The sequence below is a fragment of the Amphiura filiformis genome, chromosome 8 (assembly GCF_039555335.1).
Source record: "Amphiura filiformis chromosome 8, Afil_fr2py, whole genome shotgun sequence".
NCBI lineage: Eukaryota > Metazoa > Echinodermata > Ophiuroidea > Amphilepidida > Amphiuridae > Amphiura > Amphiura filiformis.
The window spans coordinates 53,882,692-53,905,836 of record NC_092635.1 but is presented as its reverse complement, the minus strand read 5'-3'; the positions used below and the strand labels follow the sequence as shown (position 1 = coordinate 53,905,836).

General features: G+C 37.1%; 1 protein-coding gene across 1 annotated transcript in view; it reads left to right on the top strand.

Annotated features, from left to right (window-relative positions):
* Window positions 1–23,145, top strand: part of LOC140159607 (uncharacterized) — a 92,897-nt gene that overhangs the window by 48,046 nt on the left and 21,706 nt on the right. Inside the window, exons 51-70 of the mRNA XM_072183102.1 lie at window positions 352–495; window positions 827–982; window positions 1,889–2,038; window positions 3,137–3,286; window positions 4,847–4,993; window positions 5,272–5,415; window positions 6,367–6,516; window positions 7,307–7,456; window positions 7,787–7,936; window positions 9,296–9,442; window positions 10,354–10,506; window positions 13,632–13,769; window positions 15,208–15,345; window positions 16,205–16,360; window positions 17,584–17,730; window positions 18,357–18,494; window positions 18,695–18,859; window positions 19,754–19,900; window positions 20,704–20,847; window positions 21,555–21,692. Of these exons, the coding sequence (XP_072039203.1) occupies window positions 352–495; window positions 827–982; window positions 1,889–2,038; window positions 3,137–3,286; window positions 4,847–4,993; window positions 5,272–5,415; window positions 6,367–6,516; window positions 7,307–7,456; window positions 7,787–7,936; window positions 9,296–9,442; window positions 10,354–10,506; window positions 13,632–13,769; window positions 15,208–15,345; window positions 16,205–16,360; window positions 17,584–17,730; window positions 18,357–18,494; window positions 18,695–18,859; window positions 19,754–19,900; window positions 20,704–20,847; window positions 21,555–21,692 (2,952 nt within the window). The remainder of the gene's footprint in view (window positions 1–351; window positions 496–826; window positions 983–1,888; window positions 2,039–3,136; window positions 3,287–4,846; window positions 4,994–5,271; window positions 5,416–6,366; window positions 6,517–7,306; window positions 7,457–7,786; window positions 7,937–9,295; window positions 9,443–10,353; window positions 10,507–13,631; window positions 13,770–15,207; window positions 15,346–16,204; window positions 16,361–17,583; window positions 17,731–18,356; window positions 18,495–18,694; window positions 18,860–19,753; window positions 19,901–20,703; window positions 20,848–21,554; window positions 21,693–23,145) is intronic.

Below are 23,145 nucleotides of genomic sequence, written 5' to 3'. Positions count from 1 at the left end.
AATCTGGGTCAGATGCATAGAACAGGCTGCTTATTTTTGTTGCCCTCAAGGCATTAGAATCATGGCTTTTAAAAAATAATGTATTTATTGTTTATATTTAAGTTTCAATTTCATGTCATTGGGCTGTGAAACCCATAAATTTCCTATAGAAGACATGACCTTAATCTCCTACACAGGGAGTGCCTATTTCAAATGCAGTCACCCTTCAGATAACCCCATTTGAAATTCACACTCCCTGTGTGGAAGATTTAGGTCATGTCTTCCACAGGGGTGTATGGATTTCAACTTGAATACCTTGAATACTTTGTTTTTAATTTGGAATCTTCACTGTCTTTAATGTATAATCCACAGCTGGCTGCGCAGATGTATGTACAGCAGATTATACCCCAGTATGTGGATCAGATGGTAATACATACCCCAATATGTGTCAACTTACTAAAGAAGCTTGTGAGTCCAACTCAGGATTGAGAGCTGCACATGGCGGTGAATGTGTGGGTAAGTAGATGCTCTGTAGACCACTTGACATCATTGTTTATCTACAAAGGTGAGGGACTGGCCTATCGATATGCTTGAACGAACCGCTACACTGTTCAATGGCTTTTGTGTACCATATGAAATGTGGTGGGCGATTTAAAATGCACATGCCCTGAGCAAACTACTATGTTTACACACACTGCAGGGCAAAGAACAATGGAAATTGTCATAATTCGCACGCATACTGCCGGGCAATGACGTCACATGTCAAGTGGTCTATATAACAGTAATTAGGCCAAGCATTCAGTGGGTGACAGCTATGAATATTGTAAATTTTGTTTCTTTATTTCAGTTGCTTGTCCAGATGAGTGTCCACTAGACTACAGTCCAGTGTGTGGTACAGATGAAGTAACCTATGGCAATCAATGTCAACTGGAGGTTGTAGCATGCAATACTAATAACAGGCAACTGACAGTGAATCATGTTGGAGAATGTCAGGATCTGAGATGTAAGTCTGTCTACTCTACTGTAAACCACATTCTCTGTGCAGTGACGCAGAGAATGTGTCAATTTTCTTCAAATATCTGTAGGTCACTTTTTGGCTGTACAACAATTTATAAACCAAACTTTTCACAGAGGGAGGGGTGCCCTATGTGTTGTTGCCTGCTCTTGTTCCACTAGAGCTGATGCTCTCATGAGAGTGTATGGAGGCCAGGAGATGTAGCAGAGACAGGAGATGTAGCAGAGATGTAACAAGGCATCTCATTGGTCCTGTTGTTAGACATCACAATTACTGATTTCTGAGTTCATTGATTCTTATCTGTATTAATGAAATTAGATCTTAGGATGTGACCTAAAGTAATGACAGTAATAGAATTATTGTCAATAACCAAAGACATCAAACGTTTCTTACCATGTAAACTTTGTAACTTTCCTTAAGAGATTCAGTTAAAACAAGTTATACTCCTGTATAATCCCAAAGACCTGGAAGCTGATGCCTGTAATACTAATAATAGGCAACTGACAGTAAATCATGTTGGAGAACATGCTTTAAGCAGAGGTAGGTACTCTAATTTGCTGGCACACAAAGTATACATTTAAACATTTTAAAACTTGTTAGATAATATTAACATTTGGTTGTCCAGAGGTTTATCCACTAGACTACAGGCCAGTTTGCAGTACAAATGGACAGACCTATACCAACCAATGTCAACTTGAACTTGAAGCCTGTAATAATTAGAATAAGCAAATGAGTGTAACACATGTTAGAGAATGTCTTAGATGTAAGTTAATCAGTAAACCACATTCGTTGGGAAATCCTATGGCCATAGATAGGTAGAGCCATAACAAGTTATCTTTACAAACTATATAAATTATTAAAGACATTCATTTGACACATATTTCTTTTATGTAGATCTTTGTCCAGATGTATGTCCAAGTAAATATGATCCAGTGTGTGGTAGTGATGGTAGGACCTACCCCAACAGATGTGACTTAGGAAGAGAAGCTTGTGACAACAATGCCAACCTCAGAGCCCTTTATGCTGGAGAATGCCAAGCTGCATGTAAGTGGTTTATCAGTTTTCATTTCATTTTATCAAGTATACTCAAAACCGTCATACTGCATGTAATTAAGTGATTTATTGTATATTATTTATCTCTCTTTTTTTCATAATAATGATTTGAAAATTTGCAAAGAGAGTGAAAAAAGGAATTTGGACAAATCATCAGAATTTAGGATAGGCGACAAATATTTCAGAAAGCCATTCAAAATGATTGATTTGAAAGCACATGATCTTTTATACCTTTTATATGTAAATGCGCACAAAGAAGTAAGATTTATTACAGATAAACCTATGTGATATACTTCTCTTTTCATCCAGTGTAAGTGACACCGCCCAACCCTGTACATCTTTTACTAGAGTAGTAAGCACATACAGTACGGCCCAACTAACAATTTCAGTTTCAGTTTACTTACCAGAAAGCATGTTCAATCACTATATATGATAAGAAATATTTGAGTGTTGACCAAAAATAAGCAAAGCTCGTAGTATGGCGCTGTTGCAAAGCTCGTAGTATGGCGCTGTTGCAAAGCTCGTAGTACGAAGCTGTACACAGTGTCAAATTTTAAGTGCAGTTCGACATTTGGAATGATCTATTGTGTGAAATAGGCCTCAAAACATGAATATACTGTATTATTTATGTATTTCTAAATGATATGAATGTCTGAAAAGTAAAGTTACTTGCATGTATGAGGGTCATTCAAAAAGTTCTACCTCCATCATCACATATCTGTTATCTTACGTGTCTGGATATTGAAATTATCCATGATTATACTCTTAAATCTTGGCTACAAAATAATAGTTTTTTGATTAAAATGTGATTTTATTTTGGTTGTTTAGATATGTTGGTTAAAGCGAATACAGATGTGATGATGGAGGTAGAACTTTTTGAATGACCCTCGTATGAAAAATCTGTTATTGTGTCAGCTAGGTTCAGTCATATGTCTTTGTCAAGTATGACACATCACACATGGTATTTGCCATACCATATCTCCTTTCACCCAGTGACTAATATTTACCAGCACAGCTTGTAAAGTGCAACTGCACCATAACCTTTTTTTAAGTCCCTTTTATATATTTCCATTTATGTTCTCATTTCAGATGACTGCCCTGATGTCTGCACAGCTCAATATAATCCAGTGTGTGGTACAGATGGTAAAACTTACAACAATATATGTGAACTCTATAAGGAAGCCTGCACATTCAGCAAACCACAACTCAGAGTTTCTTATACGGGAGATTGCCTAAGAGGTATTTATCATATTTATAATATAACTTCTCTTTTATTTGGTATAAAGTATTCTGAGACTTTTATTCCTTCAGCACATCGAAGCATACTGTTTCTGACATATCTGTATATTGAAATTAGACTTATCTAAACTGAGCTCAAAAAGAAACTTATAATTTTTTACAACTTGTGAATCACAAGGTCATATCTTAAAATACTGTCAATCAAAATGAACCAAACTTACACACAGGATTACCTTAATACTCTACTCAAAACACATGTCAGTAACAAAGCAGTTGTCTAACTGACACAACAGCAAAATGCACTGTCATGGGACAGCTTCCTGGACTTCCTTCACTTTCACAGCCCAACATTTGGCACCCAGCACAAAAAATCTGTGAGAATGTACACAAGATCCTTGCACAGATGATAAAACGGTGCTGCTTTCTGCTTTTCATACACTTTTTTCATGAAACAGGGCTGGGCTGTGAATGTGGTCCAGGAAGCTGTCCCGTCAGTGCATTTTGCTGTTGTGTCAGTTGGATAACTGCTTGGTTACTGACATGTGTTGAGAGTAGAGTATTGAAGTAAACCTGTGTGTAATTTTGGTTCAATTTGATGGACAGGATTTCAAGATATGACCTTGTGAAAAATTATAAGTTTCTTTTTGAGCTCAGTTTATGTTAAAATGGGTAATGGAAATAGGTACAACAACTTCACCTGATGGGGTTTGAAACTCATTATGGTCCACCATAGTGGGACCAAAAGGAATGACAAAAGGTTATGGTGCACAGTGGCCGAGCAGAACGGCCGGGCTCCGACTCATAATCAAAAGGTTGTGAGTTCGAGCCCCAGCGATGCCATCGTGTTGTGCCCTTGAGTAAGGCACTTTATCTCAATTACTTCTCTCCACCCAGGTGTATAAATGGGTACTGGCATTCTTAAATGCTGGGAAGGTAACAGACTTGCTGTGGAGGTGGTGTAGCAATCCCCCTATAGCAACATTACATGGAGGAGTCTGGCCCAATCGCCAATGAAAGAGAGATGGACACTCCGATCACTTTTAATATACAGGATCGTCTCCTTTACCTTTATCTTTACTAAGGTCCACAGATTATAAGTATATGTAGCAATTTGTATGTTCAATGATTAGTCCATCCAACCAGTGCTCTATCTCTAATTAGAAAATGCAAGTTCCCGGTGACAGTATGGCCATGTAATGTCATTCTATAGTCCGTCAGCTCAGAAGTACAAAGTAAATCTGTGGCATCGGGGGTCGATGCTTTACGTCACACGCACTGCATGTTAAAAAAACGCAACGCATGAAGAGCGTGGTGCGATCAGCAAGTACAAATCACATAGCAGTTGGCGCGCCAAAGAAGCATTTACACACATTGCATTGAAATAGTTATTCTCATACCTTTAGTTTCCGAGGTCTATTTACTTTGTACTTCTTAGTTGACGGACTATAGTTTTATTTTGATTTGTAGTGAATTATGAAAGCAACTTTTTGTACAATATGACAGTATTAACCATTTACTTTTACATTCATTTTCCTGATTATGTATGAATTTCGCCTACAGCCTACTGTCCTGATGTTTGCCCAACTATAAATGAGCCAGTTTGTGGTAATGATGGTAATACATACTCCAGCAGATGTGAATTAGGCAGAGAAGCTTGTACTAATAATGATAGTCTAAGAGCCCTCTATGCTGGTGCATGTAAAGCAAGTAAGTAATAAATTCCCTTTAAAAAAAAAAAGTGGTTTAAAAAAAAAAGTGGTTTAAATACCGTGCTATTTTTTACACTTGCTAAAGCACAAAAGGAATGTGCTTTTGAAAATTGGCTTTGTCTTTGGTTTGCAAATCTACTTCTAGGACTTATCTTAGATTTCAAGGCAAAATCATGGCTTTTCATCCATATGATAGCAAATTTATATTCAGGATTGGAACTGACATCATGACCACCCGTTTTTTCAAATTTGAAATTTTCAATATTCAATCCACAGCTGGTTGTGCCGATGTGTGTACAGCAGACTATACTCCAGTATGTGGTTCAGATGATAATACATATTCCAATATGTGTGAACTCACTAAAGCGGCGTGTGAGACCAACTCAAGATTACAAGCAGTGCATGGAGGCGAATGCATTGGTAAGCATAATTTTATAGCATTAATACTGGTGGAGACAGCACCATTTATTTTCCCTTCGATTCATCAACCGTTTCAGATAGTAACGTATATGCATATTTCAAGAAAAGCGGCATTGAAGATTTTGCAAAATTTAATGTTTCTGTACCATCTAGTTGAAAAAACCCCATTCCAGTCTAAAGAAGACATTCATCAAGTTAATATAAATGCAATTTCTGTCACATATGCTTCACTTTATTCAAGTTCTTATCAAAGAAACAAAAACGTCATTATATGAAATGTTAATAATTGCAGATTGTGAAATATGACCCCAATAACACCATTGTATTTCAATGCAATAAAATATATGTATATGAAATGTCAAAAACATTGATTTTCACCCAAAAATACTAAAACAACAGCAAATATTTTGCTATGTAAATCGGTGATATTTTGCGAAGAGTAAAATACATGAATATGAAAAACACATGTAAATGAATGGTGTTTAGCAAATATGCCGTTATGTGAAACGGGAAATATGAAATAAAGCGCATATGCTCAGGTTAATTAATTAATTATCTCACTAATCTCTAGCTAGGATTTTGTAATTTTGAAGAGTGTTGTCTACCTTCTTATTCTGCTAAAATTCATGAAAATGTCAAAAATTGCGAATTTCGTATTACATTATGAACAGGATGTGATGATTTAAAAGTCATTGGCATATCATGATCATTTGATGTAAATTTTCATTAAGTCACTTTGTAGTGTGATTATGTGGTATATTTAAGCATAGAATTCCTATGTGATTGCCACCTTGAAATATTGCCACACTGTAAATGCAATGATGAATAAAGCAATAAGCAACTCCTATATGACACCAGTGATGCTATATGAAATGAATAATTACAAGAAGCAAACAAATTTCTTTTAAATGGTAGACCTAACAATGAATATTTGTGTGGTGCTTTTTTCAGTTGACTGTGCAGATGTGTGTCCACTAGACTACAGTCCAGTTTGTGGTACAGATGGACAGACCTATGGCAACCAATGTCAATTGGAAGTTGCTGCTTGTAATAACAATGATAAACAACCTAAATTAGATCATGTTGGAGAATGTTACAGAGGTAAGTGAATTGAGTTTGGATCAAGGAATTAAAATGTGAAGAAATCAGACTTCGCCATGTTGGCATGCACGTCATGGAGGGGAAAATGGTGCACTGTAAGATTGGTTTGCCAATTTATTGATTATAAGTACTTGCTTGTTTGATGAAATGAGCTGAGGGGCCTGCTAAGACATGCCTAAACCTTTGGACTATATTCCGTTTGAAATCCATACAACCTTTGTAGAAGATTGAGGGCATATCTTCCATAAGGGGTGTATGAAATTCAACTGGAATAGCTCTTTGTAACACTCATGCTTTGTTAGCCACCAGTTATTGTTTGATTTCAGCCTAAAAGTACCGGAGGTACACTTGTGTGTCACCAATATGATGGATTGCCATACTAAGAATTGCTACACAAGAAATGCCTAAGACTAACAGTATTCCAAAAAGTAGAGAAGGTCTTGTCTCACTCAGTGGTCAACACAGGTCAACACTAATGGAATTTTTTTGAACAAAATATTAAATACTCAGTCAAACACTTGTGATAGATGTGATAGATGTAAGAATCAATTTATATCAGAATACAAAACTTAATTCTGGGGGCATGTCTTTTGTGGTATTGTGTTTGTTGTGTGATATAGTTGTCAAGTCTTGTGAATACATGTCATTTGTTTGATATTGTAACTTAAATTGTCTTGTGGTGAGGTTTTACAGGCCTCAGTGGTCTTCTTCTCACCTCCTCCATTTCACATTGTTTGTTGTGACTCAAAAAAAATCAGATTTGATTTGATTTTAATGCCATGTTTCACAGATCTTTGTCCTGATGTATGTCCAAGTAAATATGAGCCAGTGTGTGGTACAGATGGTAGAAGCTACCCCAACAGATGTGAATTAGGAAGAGAAGCCTGTGACAACAATCCCAACCTTAGAGCTCTCTATGCCGGAAAGTGTCAGGCTGCATGTAAGTTTATATATTTCAATCTATTTCTATGAAAAAGCAGTGTCAGTCTGCTTACACTATGCTTTTGTGAGTTTGTGAATAATGCTCTTGTAAACTATCCTAACCATTGACAGACGATGAGATTTTCTTTCATCACTAATTCTTTTCTTAATTAAAAAAAAAATGTTTGATTTATTTGTGTGTATCTGTCAAGTGACTTGTTGCTGTTTTTGTTTGTTGCTTTCTTTTAACTTCTGACAACACTTACTGTCAGCAACATACGTGAGTGTTTAAAAACAAAACACACAAAAATAAAGCTTAAAATGACCAACTATTTTGATATTTTTGCAGATGATTGTCCATCTGTGTGTGCTTCAATATATGCCCCAGTATGTGGTACAGATGGCAATACTTACTCCAATGAATGCGAACTGAAGAGAGCAGCATGTGTGGATAGCAATTTACAGCTTAGACTTTCACATGTAGGAGAATGCTTAAGAGGTATGTAAACTGGAACGGAGTGTGGGGTATTTGTTAAAGAGGACGCCCCGGCAGAGCAGTTCTTCTGGGGTAAACCAAACCTGCCTGGTTATCAAATTAATCAGTGACAAGGTTATCTCTGAATTTGACAGGTGCTAATTGATGCAATGACATTATAATATCAATTAGCACCTGTCAGAGATAACCTTGTCACTGATTAATTTGATAACCAGGCAGGTTTGGTTCACCCCAGAAGAATTCCTCTGGTGGGGCTTCCTCTTTAAGCTGAATCTACACAAGTACATTCGGAAATGCCTTTTGAGCCCCCTATTCCACTGGTATTTATTGTTGAATTGAATGGTGGGTGACTGTATGTAGGACTTAAATGTAGAGCAAAGGACAGGAGAGAGTGTAGTTGGAAGCTTTGGCTCCGCCTGCAATGTAGAATACCAATTAGCTGGTGTAACAGACTACTGTAAATTTGGAAATTTTTGTGTGATTAAGTTTTCACGCTTTACCAATTCTGAACTGTTTTTCTCGTTTTAAATACGCAATTCCAAGTTTCCTTAAATTGACGTATACTCAAAAGGAATATATAATATTGGCGCATTGTTCATTACGAAAACTACGCGGACATCTTCCACTAATTGCCTCAGCCACGTTTGGCCTACTCACACAGCAACACACAGAACACGTATAGGGGCCCCAAAACTTCACCAGATTTAACACACTTAGCTCTATCGTATATCTTGAGCTCCACATTCAGATTTTACCTTTACTCTTCAGCTTCTCAAAACTAGGTGTCTTTTAAATTTTTGTAAGGAATTACTATGCAATATTACTATTTTACTAACTCATCTTCCAAATTATATTACGCCAGAGCAACTGGTAATTACATAGCCATAACACGGTCACCCAGCCGCTGTGCAACACTGGGAACCAATATTTTTAATGAACCCACTATATTCCTGTCCTATGCTGGAATATTTTGTGCACCGGTCCCATATAATAGGGGATATCAATAACAGATCACGTGTGCAATTTCAACCAATAGCCATATATAGGTGGCTGTCATTTGCCGGAAACCATCGTGCTTAATTGCTGAAAATCACGCGTGACGTAATCAGTATAGTGCATTGTCAGTAGTACTTGCTGCATGATCGATTACTGGCATTGTGTGCTGATTGGATAATCGCCGTATCTACTAAATATTCATATCAAGCCATCTACGAGTCATGCATGGTTGTAAATGTCCGCTGCACTGTGTAAAGTTTTCGTAATGTATTTTCCCGGTGGCAGCGTTGAGCCCAAAAAGTGTGAAAATAAATGGGGCATGAAAATGTCCACTTTTAAGTCAATTTATTCATTTTTCTAATGCAGATCTGTGTCCAGATGTTTGCCCTACTAAATATGAGCCAGTGTGTGGTAATGATGGCAAGACCTATTCCAACAGATGTCAACTAGGGTTACAAGCGTGTACTTATGATGATAACCTCAGAGCCATCTATGCTGGTGAATGTGTATCTGGTAGGTGAATCATAGGAAAGACAATTACCAACTTTATCACATCGTGTTTAAAAAATATATAATGTGCTATACCAACCTGACAAACCTGTAACCTCTACAGTCTGTAAAAGACTGTCAGTGATTACTTTGGCCCAAACTAAGTCATAACACATTGAACATAATAATTCAAGGACTTGCAGCTAAGAAGCCCAGACCCTGTAAACATTTCGCAAGTAGCTTTATCCCTAACGCTAAACAGGGTTTTTGGCTATCGGAAAGGAAAGGAGGAACAAAAAAGGAGAGAAGGTGAATTTTTTACTTGGCACCCCCAGGATTCGAATCATAGACCCCACAGGTGCCACGCACAAGATCACCAACTTGTATCTATGGGGGCCTGGCTGGCCCGGCCAGCAATTCCCTGGGTATATATGACTTCGGCTAATTGTGTCATGCCTGACACGTGCAATGCATGCATATGCAGTGGTTTTCTCTAAGATTTTACCCCGTTAGGGTTATGCAAGTACCGTATTGGGACGAATTTCAAAAAAAAAAAAAAAAGAAAGAAAGAAAAATCCGGTTTTGGAGTGTCCCTGCACCTAGACCTAGATGCTAGGATCATTCATGGTTGACCTAAAAAAATTTTAATATGAAAATTGATCATTTGTATTCATGTCATACTCTATTAATGATTTCAAAATGCATTGAATTTGAATTTTTTTTTTACAATTTCTGGAATTTTTCGAAAATGGGGGTGGAACTATACTCGAACGTGGGACTATACTTGGACGAATACGGTATTTGCAGTAGTAAGCTGTAGTTACCTACTGATTAACACTTCACTACATGTATTTGCTATAGCTTATATATTCTTGTTGTGGTGTTTCTTTTCTGTTTTATTCATTTTGAATAATATACAATATCTTATTTTTTAGATGGCTGTGGCGATGTTTGCGCCTCCAACTATGACCCTATTTGTGGTACAGATGGTAAGACCTATGGTAACCGCTGTGAGCTAGATCTAGAAAGATGCAGATACAATCCTCAGTTGACTGGAGCACATGGTGGAGAATGCCCACAACAACCTGGTAATGACAACAATATGTTCATGCCTTTTGCTGCTTAGTTATTGATACATAAATTTCCGTAGTGTTGGGTACACACCTGTAAGCGCTTCTCCGTTGATTGACTGTGCAAAAAGATCCTTCTCAAATGGCATATTCTTGACTTGAAAGCTTATCGAAGCTTCAAAAATATCATTTTCTTAACTTAAAGAGCTTCTCAGTAATTTAAAAGTTGAAGGTCAGTTGAAGATGCTTATTACTGAGAAATACCATGGAGTCCAATAACTTATCCAAGGATAACTTGAATTCTCTTCTAATGTATTCATTTAAGTAACTTTTCTATTTTTCAAAACATCAATTTTTGTCAGAAGGGTATCAGGTGATTCCTGTTTACAGGTGTGCACTCTGCAAGGCATTCATTTTGCAGCAGGTAGATTTGTAGCATCCATTGTGGTGGCAGAGTTGATCATAGTTTTACGTCAAATTTGGTCTAATTTTGTTTTGTCTGACAATTGTGTACATTCTATCATATGTGGGGCCAAAGTAGTGTATTTTCCGTGTTTAATGTCAGTAGCTAGAAATGAATGATATTCTAGGTGTGAGAAAAAAATAATGTTCATTACAAAGGTTTGTGAATACAGGACCCACTCATAGGCCTATTATGAATGTTCACAATTACATGGGGAAACAAATGCATGGGATGTATGACAAACCTATAGTGGGAATTCCAATTGAATGAACGCAGCTTTTAATAGCGTGACGAATTTTTGCGTACACTGTGTGATGTACGCCAGCATGTGCGACTGTGCGTGAGTAATGCGAAAGTGAATCCAACCATGCCAACGCACTCATGATTGGTTAGCATTGTATCCAAGGTCGTGCGTTCGCGTTGTAGTTTGAAATATGCGACATACGATCGCGGTTGTTTCGAGTGCAGCTGTTGAAAGCTGCGTTCATTCAATTGGAATTCTTACTATAAGCAGACGTACACTATTTCCCCTGGATAGGTGGTATGTAAATGTACTTCACAAGGTAATGGTGCCTTCCATAACTAGACTTTCCTTCCAGATGGCCATAAAACTGAAAAACTCGTACCTCGACTAGGAATTGACCGTGATGCCACTGGAAGGAGATTCAAGTTTGTTCGGCTTATAATAGGCTAAAAATATTCAGTTTTTGTTTCTGTGTGTGTCAATAAAATCCCAACACATGCTTGCGTAAATTCACATATGCGTGCATCTGTCTTACATTACGCAACACACGACTAGTGCAAGTGCTGCGCCCAACTGAGTGCATGCCATTCTATATCAATACGCAATGTTATGAGCCTCATTTTTCCACCTATTGTAAACCAAACAAACTTTAGTTATTGCGCACAGTTCTCATTTATAGTTTTCACCTTAGTTCATTGGTGTATGTAGCACTTCAAAATCATTTGATACATTGTTTCACAAATATATATGTTAATATAATATAAACCCTGCTCTTTTCCATGTATCCAATTCGGGTAGGACTGTATAACAGTACTTTTATATTGATATTTATTTATTTATTTTGATATGTGACCCTCTTCCTGCAAAATCAGATGTAAAATTACATTCTTGTGTTAACACATTGGTTTTTTTTAATTGTTTTGGCCTTTTTAATCACTAATAGCCTGTTTTACTAACACTTGCTTGAAAATCAACAAAATAACCTTAAATTTACTCCCCCCACCTCAATTATGGTTATGCTTTATACCCCTTGCTTCTGTCTGCTTAAAATTAAAATGAAAGAACAAGACAAATATCCTTTACCTCAAAGCAACTATTTCATTTCAGAGATCCTCATGGTATGTGTCATTAAAATACAGAATACCTGTTGAAATATTTTCTCTCAGTCAGAACCTCTGATACTATTAACATGTAGGTCAGTAACTTAGGAAGATTTTTAATATGGTGGAGCTGATCAAACTAAATTTTACATAAGAAATAGTTTTAAAAACCTGATTTTTCTATTATTTGATCACACTTTTCCCTTCACCTGAAATAATGGGGGGGGGGGGGCTCTCAGCCTCTCCCGCAGGTCCTAAGCCTATGTAAGGTATGCAGTTCCATTTGATATCAACCAGCATGTGTTAGATTTGTCATCAGTGTATAACTTGATTTGGGTGTATTTTCAGCTGTGCCTAAATCGGGCCAGTGTCCAGCCACATCTGATGTGGCTGTAGGGATCTGTAGTGAGATGTGTTCTGATGACCAATCATGTCCTGGCAATGAGAAATGCTGTAGTAACGGATGTGGTCATGTTTGTGTGCCGCCAGGTAAATACACACTGCAATATTTGTAGGTTCCAATTAAAGAAAAAAATTTGGAGTACCACCTCATTTATTTCTCACTCACAATATTAGATTATCATATTAGACCATTTTAGTACCAAGATCAGAAGCATTAGTATCACTCCTTAGTATAAGGCAACCTGCTCATGCGCTATGTAGATATGAATTTGCAGCAAAACCTTCCAATCCTATGTCCATTTTTTTTAACAGAACTCTTGCAATCCTGTGTTTGTAACCCTTGCAATCCTATATGTATATTTTTAACATAGTGATAATTTAGCTGAGCTTTATTTTATTTATTTAGCTAATATGAGCTTCATGACAATATATATATGTGTAATATTTGTACTTTAATATTTGTACTAAGACTTCCCTCATGTTGAATAGTCAGTCAGGCCAGTAATTTTAGCCCTAGATTTAATGTAAATAGGAACAGTCCCTATTCACCCCCATCTTGCAAATTAACAATTGAATATTCATAGCAATTTCAAGTTGTCACTATTAAATTGCATGTTTTTGTATGCATGTGAACAAATTGCCAGGAAGTCTACTTGTATTCACCAATGTTGTAAACACACACCAACTTAATCAATGGTGCAAATTTAGAATGTAGTATGCCACTCCTGTAACACATTAACATTATTTTGAACATGGTGCATTCACGGAATAAAGCACAGCTCGTAAGTTATGGCAATCCTACTTTACAATTTAATCCAAGGAAAAAATCAAATTGGTTCTTTTTAATATTGTAAACAGGGTCATCTGTCTCTTCACTGTATTCATTTATAATAAGTGAAGCATCTATGTTATTTACAATGTCTTTATTCAATAGCTGCAAAGCCAGGTGTTTGTCCAGCTGTCCAAGCTGGCAGTGTTGGTATCTGTGCTGAGATGTGTTCTATTGATGATGATTGTGATGGCTTTGGTAAATGCTGTTCTAATGGATGTGGACATGTCTGTACTGAGCCAGGTGAGTAGTGTGTATGGGATCTAAGGGTCCGTTAGCGTCTGGCTGCAAAAGAGGACACAAATCCCCCCTTTTCGAGGGTCCTAACTTTATCCAAAAAAAATTCCAAATACTGATGGGGGCACATCTCCCCCTCAGACAAACCCATTGTATGGATGTAAAGAGGTGTCTGTTTTGGCTTCTTCTTTGGATACCTGTACGCTTTTTTATAATAACAGCACAAATGGTCCCCCGAAATAGCTACAATTAGGCCTTTATTTTGACCAACTTTCCAATTCTGAAGGAACACATCCCCACTCAGTCACCCCCTGCCTCGCCCTTCATGGCCTTTTAAAAAGGTGGCGGCAAAAACATTGAATGTGCCCCCTTTCCCAAATTCTTAGATCCAACACTGATGAGTTTTGTTTGTGTTCATTTGTGCATGTGCAATGTGCATGCATGTGAGATACTAAATGTGTCACATATACTGGACCAAAATGACACTGAACATATCTTGCTTGGTTAAGCTTTAATTTGTACTGCACATCTAAGCTTTAATGTGTTTTGCATGTGTAAGATTGTTACACTGGTATTTTGAGTAAAGAACAATAATGTAGAACATACACTCGGCAAACTTTGACTAAAATGGAGTCAGTTTTGTGTGTTTTTGGGTTGTTGTTTTTTTGCATTCGTCGTGTAATGCAATGTGTCCAAACATGCACTGCATATGCAAACCTTGTAATACTTAGAGAATAAAAGATAGGATTTTGTCTTTTGCCTATCCAATATCGTGTCATAATGGATGGGCTGGCCAATATTTTGCGCCGGCATCCACTACGATATATGTAATTTTTGTGAGAAAAACTGCATTTTTTCAGAAAAAGTGAGGACATCCCCGTTGTTTTAAATGAACGAAACCATCACGAACATCTAAGCCGCCAAATCGTGTTCTTAGTTCTCGCACGTGTATTACGCGAGCGCATTATCGTGCGATCATTGAGGAGCAACAATCGTGCCGCTGTTGCTTGGTGGCGCGCGCCCTGACTAATATCACTATCAACTATTGTGAGATATTATACACCAGAAAACCAATCAAATTACGTGAATTCTTTACAAGACGCACTCATTGAATAAGAATTAAGCTTAAAGGTGCAAGTTATTGTTAGATTTGTGGCTCTTGTCGATAAATGTCGGAGCTATTTGCCCTCAATTAGTGACAAAACAAAACTGATGGGATTTACCAGAACATTGTACACACAGGTCAATTTTGAGTTGGTATTCTTTAGGTCTAATTGCTTAACTTTAATAAAGAAGCACTTCAGCAACCATAAATATTTGAATTTAGTGTAGTATTAATTGCGTACTATAATTTTTCATGACTGGAGAAAACAGTTGGATGATCACTAAATGAATCTAAGTTAATTCAAGCACTATTCCATTGTTTTTTTATTCTCACTCACAGCTCCAAGATTAGGTGAATGCCCTGCAGTACCTCCTGGATCAGTAGGCTCATGTTTGGAACAATGCTCTTCAGATCATGAATGTCCTGACGGTCACAAGTGTTGCAGCAATGGCTGTGGTCATCAGTGCATCAGAAGAGGTAATAATGTTAGATATGTAGGACTTTTTTTATTTTGGAATTCTACTGAATAGTTTGTGGATGTGCAAAAACTAAAAGGACTTGATTTTGTTCTTTTATATTCACCTAATTAGTGCTCAGAGTCCTTTATTGTTTATAATGCAATACTCAATAAAGTACAATCAATTGCAAAATTGCTATGCTTCAGTTTGCTCCCTGATTGAATGTTGTATACCGAACGCCTCAATCTTGAAATGCGCAACCTGTTTGCTCCAACATTGCCTGGTGGGGGCAAGAGGAGGTTCGAAATCAGTTGGAATCTCTACAACTAAAAGGGAATGTTGCCATTGATTGTAGCAAGGGGAAGGCTGTTGTGGAAATTGTCCATGCAAAAACAATGGTCCAACATGATATTATAGAATCAGCCGAATTGTAAGTCAAAAATAGTAGAACTTTAAGTCCACCATGTTTTACGATTCTTATTTCTCACAAAATATGATTGCTTACCGAGAAAGGAAGACTTCATCCAGATTACTCTTAGACATCGACAGCCCAATATCTAACATGTGGGGCACCATTGGGCTATTCTGAGTCATTGATACCAGACTGTATCTGTCGGCTCAGAGAGAGTTGTACACTGTGGGTAGGTAGTACCTCCCGGCATCCATTTTTGATGACCAATTCAATGCTATAGGTGCACTATGCATGTTCAGACCATTCTGAACCAATGCGGAATAATTGGTCTTCCTCTCATGTTAGTTGACCTATCAAATGGTTATAACTTATTTCAAAACGATGACTGGCTATATGTAGATATTCTATCAAATAATTGATTATTTAATTTAGACAAATAATACCTTTTCATGCTTGTATTATATAGTGTTTTCCATTCGGATGGACATCATAACACCACAAGATTTCTCACCATCACCAGGAGATAACATCCAAATCATATGCCAGGTTACACCACATAATAACTTTGCTAATCCTCTGTGGTTTGATACAACTGGCAACCAAATCACTGAAGGAAGACCAGGTAAGAAACTATACAATTCCTTTGAAAAAGTGATGTCTCAATATTGTAACATTTCCATGAGAAATAGATTTGTATTTCTTTTCCACAAATGGTTGATTTTCACTGTCGGGTTTATCCCCCTATTAATTTTGAACTGAGCAAAATAAGCAAAACAAAACAAATAAATTTTAATTCAGACACCTATGTTGGCAGTGCCTGTCAATCTGTCGATCATGACTGAGGTCGGCCCTTTTCATGTGTTGTGACCATCCTGTGCACCATACGTACAGTATCGCGTATGTACACCTTTGACATTTTGATCGTATGAATAAAATGAGGGGACTCTTTATAAAATTCTCAGATTTTGTCGCAAATACAGCACCTAAAGCCTTATTTTTTGCAGGGTATGTTTAGTTTGTTAAAATACATTACAATTGTGTTAAAATTTTGAAAAACATGGAGAGTGGAGGGTGTCCTCCTCAGCAAATGTTACAATATTGCTTTAGTGTCTGACACAGAGACTTACACTGATCTAAATTAATCAATTTGGGTTGTAAATGGTGCCAATTGTGCTACTTTTGAGAGCACTTATCACTGTATTTTTCACAGAGTGTTTCTCGTACAGAATCTGAAATGTTATTTTCAGTCAGCTTTTATAGTCAATAGGCAGCTGGAAACTTCTGTCTTAATAGACATTGCCATTTTACATTACAGCACATTCAGATATCTGGGTAATTTCCCTGGTAGTTTCCCAGAACAAATATGTGACATGATCAAGGGGAATGAGTCACATGTCAACTTTGGTCAAAAATGAGTTTTATATAGGGTCCTAACATAACAATGACATTTAGAGCTTTCAGAAACTGAAGACCCCCATGTTGATGCGACTTTCCTTTGCGAAGTTACGTCAATTTATGGCTGAAAACAATGTAAAACTAAAGAATTTGAACACTCTCTTTGCCAGTATGTCAAAATCGATATTAGCGACATGCGACTCATTTCCCTTGATCGTATCACATATAGATCTGACTTATGTTGTCATTGTAAGGTTGATTTAAGTTCAGGTTTCATAATGATATGAATTTTCCAAATTATGTATATTATACAAGGCACATCATAGATGCTACCTATACATTTAAAAGAAAACCATACCGAGTGTGAAGACCTACATGTGAAAAGTCAATTCCTGATAATCCACACACATATAACCAAGGTAAAAAACAAGCCTTGTTCCTCTTTTTCAGATATGCATCGTGTGTTCACTCGTCAATTAAGTTCCTATGAGACTGCATTGTATATCAACAGCCTAGGCTCAGTGGATGCTGGTACCTATACTTGTGTTGCAGGAAGACTCAAGAGACTCAGAGCAACATTTACCATCAATGTCAGATGTAAGTTTGGGAGCAGCCCATTAGTCCGAAGGGTTATTAGTCTGCAAAGGGTTATGGTTAGGGTTTAGGGCATTTTAGGTTAGACTTGGGGTTAGTGTAAGGTATAGGATAAAGCTAGGGTTATTGTCAGAGCTAGTGTTAGAGTTGGTCATGTTTAGGGTTGGGATTAGGGCTAAGGTTGTTGGTTAGGGTTAGGGCAAACATTTTGGTTAGGGTAAGGATTAAGGTTTATAACTGAGTATGGGATTTCAGACTAATGATCCATTGGATGATTGAACTGTAACCATATGTTTATACACATATATACAAATGGTAAAGATTAGTTGGGGAAAAAATCAGGCCCCAAAAGCAGCTTGCAAAATAGCCACTCTGATAAAATTGTTCAGTTATATACATATACATTGCAAAATGGGCTATTCCAGTTGATACCCATACACCCCCTATGGAAGACATAACCTTAATCTTTCCCACATGTGGTGCATATTTCAAAGGCAGTCACCCAGTCAGGTAACCTTATTTGGAAGATTAGGTCATATCTTCCACATGGGGTGTATGGATTTCAACTGGAATAGCCCGCTGGACCTTCCATTTGCTAACAACATACAAATATGTGTTTCCTCTCTTAGCTCCTAAAGCTGGTAGCTGCCCAGCCATAGCAGATGGTGTTGTTGGTAATTGCGCAAACCTATGTTCTAGTGACTATGAATGTACTGGCAATCTCAAATGCTGTAGTAATGGATGTGGTTATCAGTGTACTCAACCATGTAAGTAAAATAGAAATACATTGCCAACAATACAGTTCAAATCTAATCAAGAATGTTTTATATTTTCATTTGGTAGCCATATATTTTGAGGAGCACCAAGCTAATTCAGCTTGTTATTTCAAGGAAAATAGTATCATTGATAAAATCATCAGTGTCAAGAAGAAAGTAACATGAAGGTTGCTATTGTGTTTTGTTTTCAGCGGTGAGTACAGGAGTCAGGATGGTTGTACAGGTGCTCCCACTTGGTTTCAGTCCTTCAGTAGGAGACGATGTCACAGTGACATGCCGTGTTACTGCTAACCAACAGATCACAGATCCAGTCTGGTGGGATCCACGATCACAAACTGTACCTGAACGTACAACTGGTAAGACAGTATGCAGGGATTAGGGCTTACGTTTTGTAAGCAAATTGCAGATTAACCTAGGTATCCCCCCGGTCCCGGAGAGGTGTCCATGGCAAAGGTCCCAATGTTGCCTCTGCTCATGATTTGAATTGCCCACAACCCTCAATTTAGACTGGTCACAAATTCCCCTACGAGGGTCTTGGGGATGTGCGGCAGATTTGGAGTGTATTTTAAGTCATCTAGTTTAGACTCAGGGTGCATTTTCAGCCATTTTGGTTTATTGATGGCCCACAAATTAATTAAAATTTGGTTTAAGAAAAAAGTGACAATTTTATGCTCAAAAAGTGGCAATTTTATGCTCAAGGATATAAATACACTACAAGGATATAAATACACTACAAGATTCCTGTTGTAGGTACACCGTTGCCAAATACCTGACTAGCACATACAGAGTACCTACACAGTACAAATGCTGCTACTGAATGATCCACTAGCAGTGGTACTGCACTGGTACTCCCCTGGTACTGCACAGTTCCAGCCAAGTACATGTTGCGACATTGAACCTGTGCAGGCACTCACAATAGGAATCTGGTAGTGTAGTATTGACTTATTTTGTAAAACTTGTATAGGATTAAAGTCTAGTCCCTGGAAGCTTATCCCTTACTAGCTTGGTGATCAGAAGATTTGCTGTTTGAGGTGCTGGGTTTGATTTTGCAAAATAGCTAGTGTATTCCATTTTTAAGCAACAAAATGCTCCCAGCCATCTCAAAGAGAGTGTGATCTTATTCAGACCATTGTGGCTTGACCACTGTCCAGTTATGTTCTTATTTATGAACATTTCATTGCATATATGCCACATGTGTCAATGTGACAGAAATAATGATTTCATCCCTAATTTATATTATCTTTGTGCAGGAAATGAGCGCAAATACGTAGAGCTAGTGAACGCATATGAGACCCGTCTACATATTGTTGGTTTGAGCTCATTGGATGTTGGTGAATACAGATGTACAGCAGGACTGCAGAATGAACTGAGTTCCACACTCAATATAAATGTTGCAGGTAATTCATCCACAGCTGTTTGATGTGATCATTTATTAGTTTTTCAAACAAAACATCATGTACAACCCAATTTTTAGGCTTAAACAGCTTAAAGCTGTATCATACTAATGTATACAGATGCTTTTGAGGCATTTGCAACTTTAATTTCCCCTTATTTACAACATTATTCACTTTCACAGCATTTTTAAAGCTTTTTCGGATATAAAATGTATCTATTTATGACAAGATAGGTGGCGCTATTTAGATACTGGAAATTACTCTTTTAGGCTTTTAATTAAATTAATTCCTCTTATTTTTTGATGAAATATGCTTATAAAATTTCTTTGTTGCTTGTTTCTCCTATTCCACCTGTTTAAATGGCAGTATTGATTTCCTACCCCTTGCAAATTAAGAAACATGATTTATGATAAATAGCGCCATCTATAGTTTGCATTTTCTTAATAATGAAGCCAATTCTATATACATCAAACAACTGTGCATCAGTGGTGTTGAGAAGGGGCACAAGAGGGGGGTGAACAATGTGCTAGTCTAGATTCTGCTAAGTTGTGTATGAGTTAACAATGGCATAAAGGGATCACACCACTAAATCAAGTTCCTATTCTTTTATGTGTTAAAAGGTACCCAAGAAATCATCATTTTCTGATGGTCATAACATCATCGTTCATTCGAAACACCATTTTTCCAAAAGTTTATGATATATTCTATTGTTGATGGATGAAACTTGAGGTTTATGTACTCAAAAAATCACATGTCTAGTTCATTCAAAATCCTTCAAAAAAATCTCTTATTACACAATTGTACAGATGTTAGAAGACCTGGAGAGTGTCCAGCAGTCCCTGTAGGATCTGTGGGTACATGCGTTGAAGATTGCTCCTATGACTCTGATTGTCAGCAAGAAGGATGGAAGTGTTGCAGTAATGGTTGTGGTCATATCTGTATCCCACCAGGTAAGACCATCAAAGTTTAATGATTTGTTTCTCAAGCTCATGTGCATAGCTATTAGAAATTTTTCTTTTCGTGTAGTGAGTCCTATTTGGGCCTTTCTTTTTAGATTTCTTTAAGTTGGCTAAAAACATAATAAGAAAGGAAATTCTGCAATTTACATAGGGTTTGTTGAGTTCCTGTAGAATTTCTAAAGGTTCAGTAGTTTCTCCAGGATCAGTGGTTATATTTTGTCAGGTACGGATTACAAAATATGCGAAGCATAAGCTGACAGGATTTACCTTACATGTGCCTGTTAATCTTTATATCTAATAATTAGTTTATTTCACCAAAGTTTTGAAAGTGGAAAAGAATTGTTTTCTGCTCCACAAAATAAACACCAACAATTATTGTGATATGGTAGAAACATTTTTCGTTTTCTTTAGGTTTGAACCTTTTAATATTCATTAAAATAAAATTTTACTTACACTTCTAAACTTGAATGACAGCCCAAAGATATGACGTCTTTGCAAGAAATGTTTGTCTGAATTTTCTACACTCGATGCACGAAGTATTGCACAGCTAATAATGGTTACCATGACCTGCTATGAATAGACAGTATCAACAGGAGCTAATTGGAGGGATTAGTGGTTTTGATTTTTATTCCTTTTTCATAGAGCAACTAGAGTATACGTTTTCATAATCTCATCTGTTATCTCCTTATTACCCATAGCTGAGAAACCCTACAGTTGTCCTGCTGTACCAGACGGTGTGGGTGGGGCCTGTGTTGAAGCATGTTCTTATGACCACGAATGTAGTGGAAGCTCCAAATGTTGCTCTAATGGATGTGGACATCAGTGTACTACTCCAGGTAAGGCCGTATAAAATTAATGTTTTGGTTCTCGTCCAGAGGATTTTCATGAATTGATGAGGGAGAGGGTGTTTTTTTTTTTGTGTTTTTTTCCCAATGTAAAATTAGCATTGTCAGTAGTTTTCGGTCTTCTCCAACAGTGCTCGAGGAAACGATGAGGCCCTTTTTTTTTTTTTTATTTTTTTTTTTTTAGGGATAAAACCCCTAGAGTACCACAAAAAAAGACTTGGAAGTGATGCTTGTTCTCTAATAAACTTATTTATATGTATGAAGATTTCATAAATCATTCCAAAGTCTAAAAAATTGAAAAATCTATAAAAAAAAAAAATCTGACAAATCCCAGAAATTGAGGAGGAGGGGCGAGGAGAACCAAAATATTAATTTTACACGGCCTAAGGGTTGCAGCACATTGGACTATTCCAGTTGAAATCCATACACCCCCTTATGGAAGTCGTGACATTAATCCCCCCATGCAGGGGGTGTAGATTTCAAATGGGGTTATCTGAATATGTGACTCCATATGAAATATACACCCCCTGTGTTTGAGATTAAGGCCATCTCTTCTAAAAGGGGTTTAATGCTTTCAACTGGAATACCTGTCCCCATTGATTACAATTATGTTCTATGACCATGAATAAATGGGAAACCTAGAGTGTTTTAGCAAGTACAAATGTGGAGATCTAGGGTGAGAGCATATCGTCATTGCCCAGGGAAACAACCTCCTTTGTACTTGTGGCCCTTGAACATGTTTAAAGCAAAACTGTCAAGAGGTTACATGAGATGTTTTGCATTAATCATGTTCAGGGGCCAATGACACATTTCTGCCCAATGATGATATTATTATCACACCATGTGGGATGAATATTGAATTTTACAGTATCTGTTTTGGTAGTGAAAACTGTCTTGCTTTTCCCCTTAACTCTCTTCACGCGGGTGTTGACTGCAGACGACAAGTTTCAAATTTCAAAAATTTCAGAAATGTAAATTTTCATGACCATATATGGAATCAGCATGAAAAATGCATTAAAATGAGTACAAACAAGGCTAGTATTGGTTCAGTAATCCTCAAAATAGTTCTTGATATTTTCAGAAAATATCTTAAAACTCGGGACTTTTTATGATATGGCTAGCACGAAGAGCATTAAGTACATTATGTTTCTCTTTGTTTTGTTTTCTTTCCATCCATCCAAACTGAATTCAGGTATCTGTGAAGTGAAAAATGTCTTGCTTTTTTTTCTTACTAAAGTATGTTGTGCTTTGGATTATTTTGTATCCTTATCATTTGGTGTGAAAAACCTCCTATGTGACCCTTGAACATGTTAAAAAAAACTACCATAGGAGGTTTTGCTTTAAACATGTTCAGGGGCCAAGGACACATAGGAGGCTATTCTTGCTGTTTCATCTAACCACTGTAAGGTGCCAAAGTATGAGATAAAGAAGAACAATCAATGAA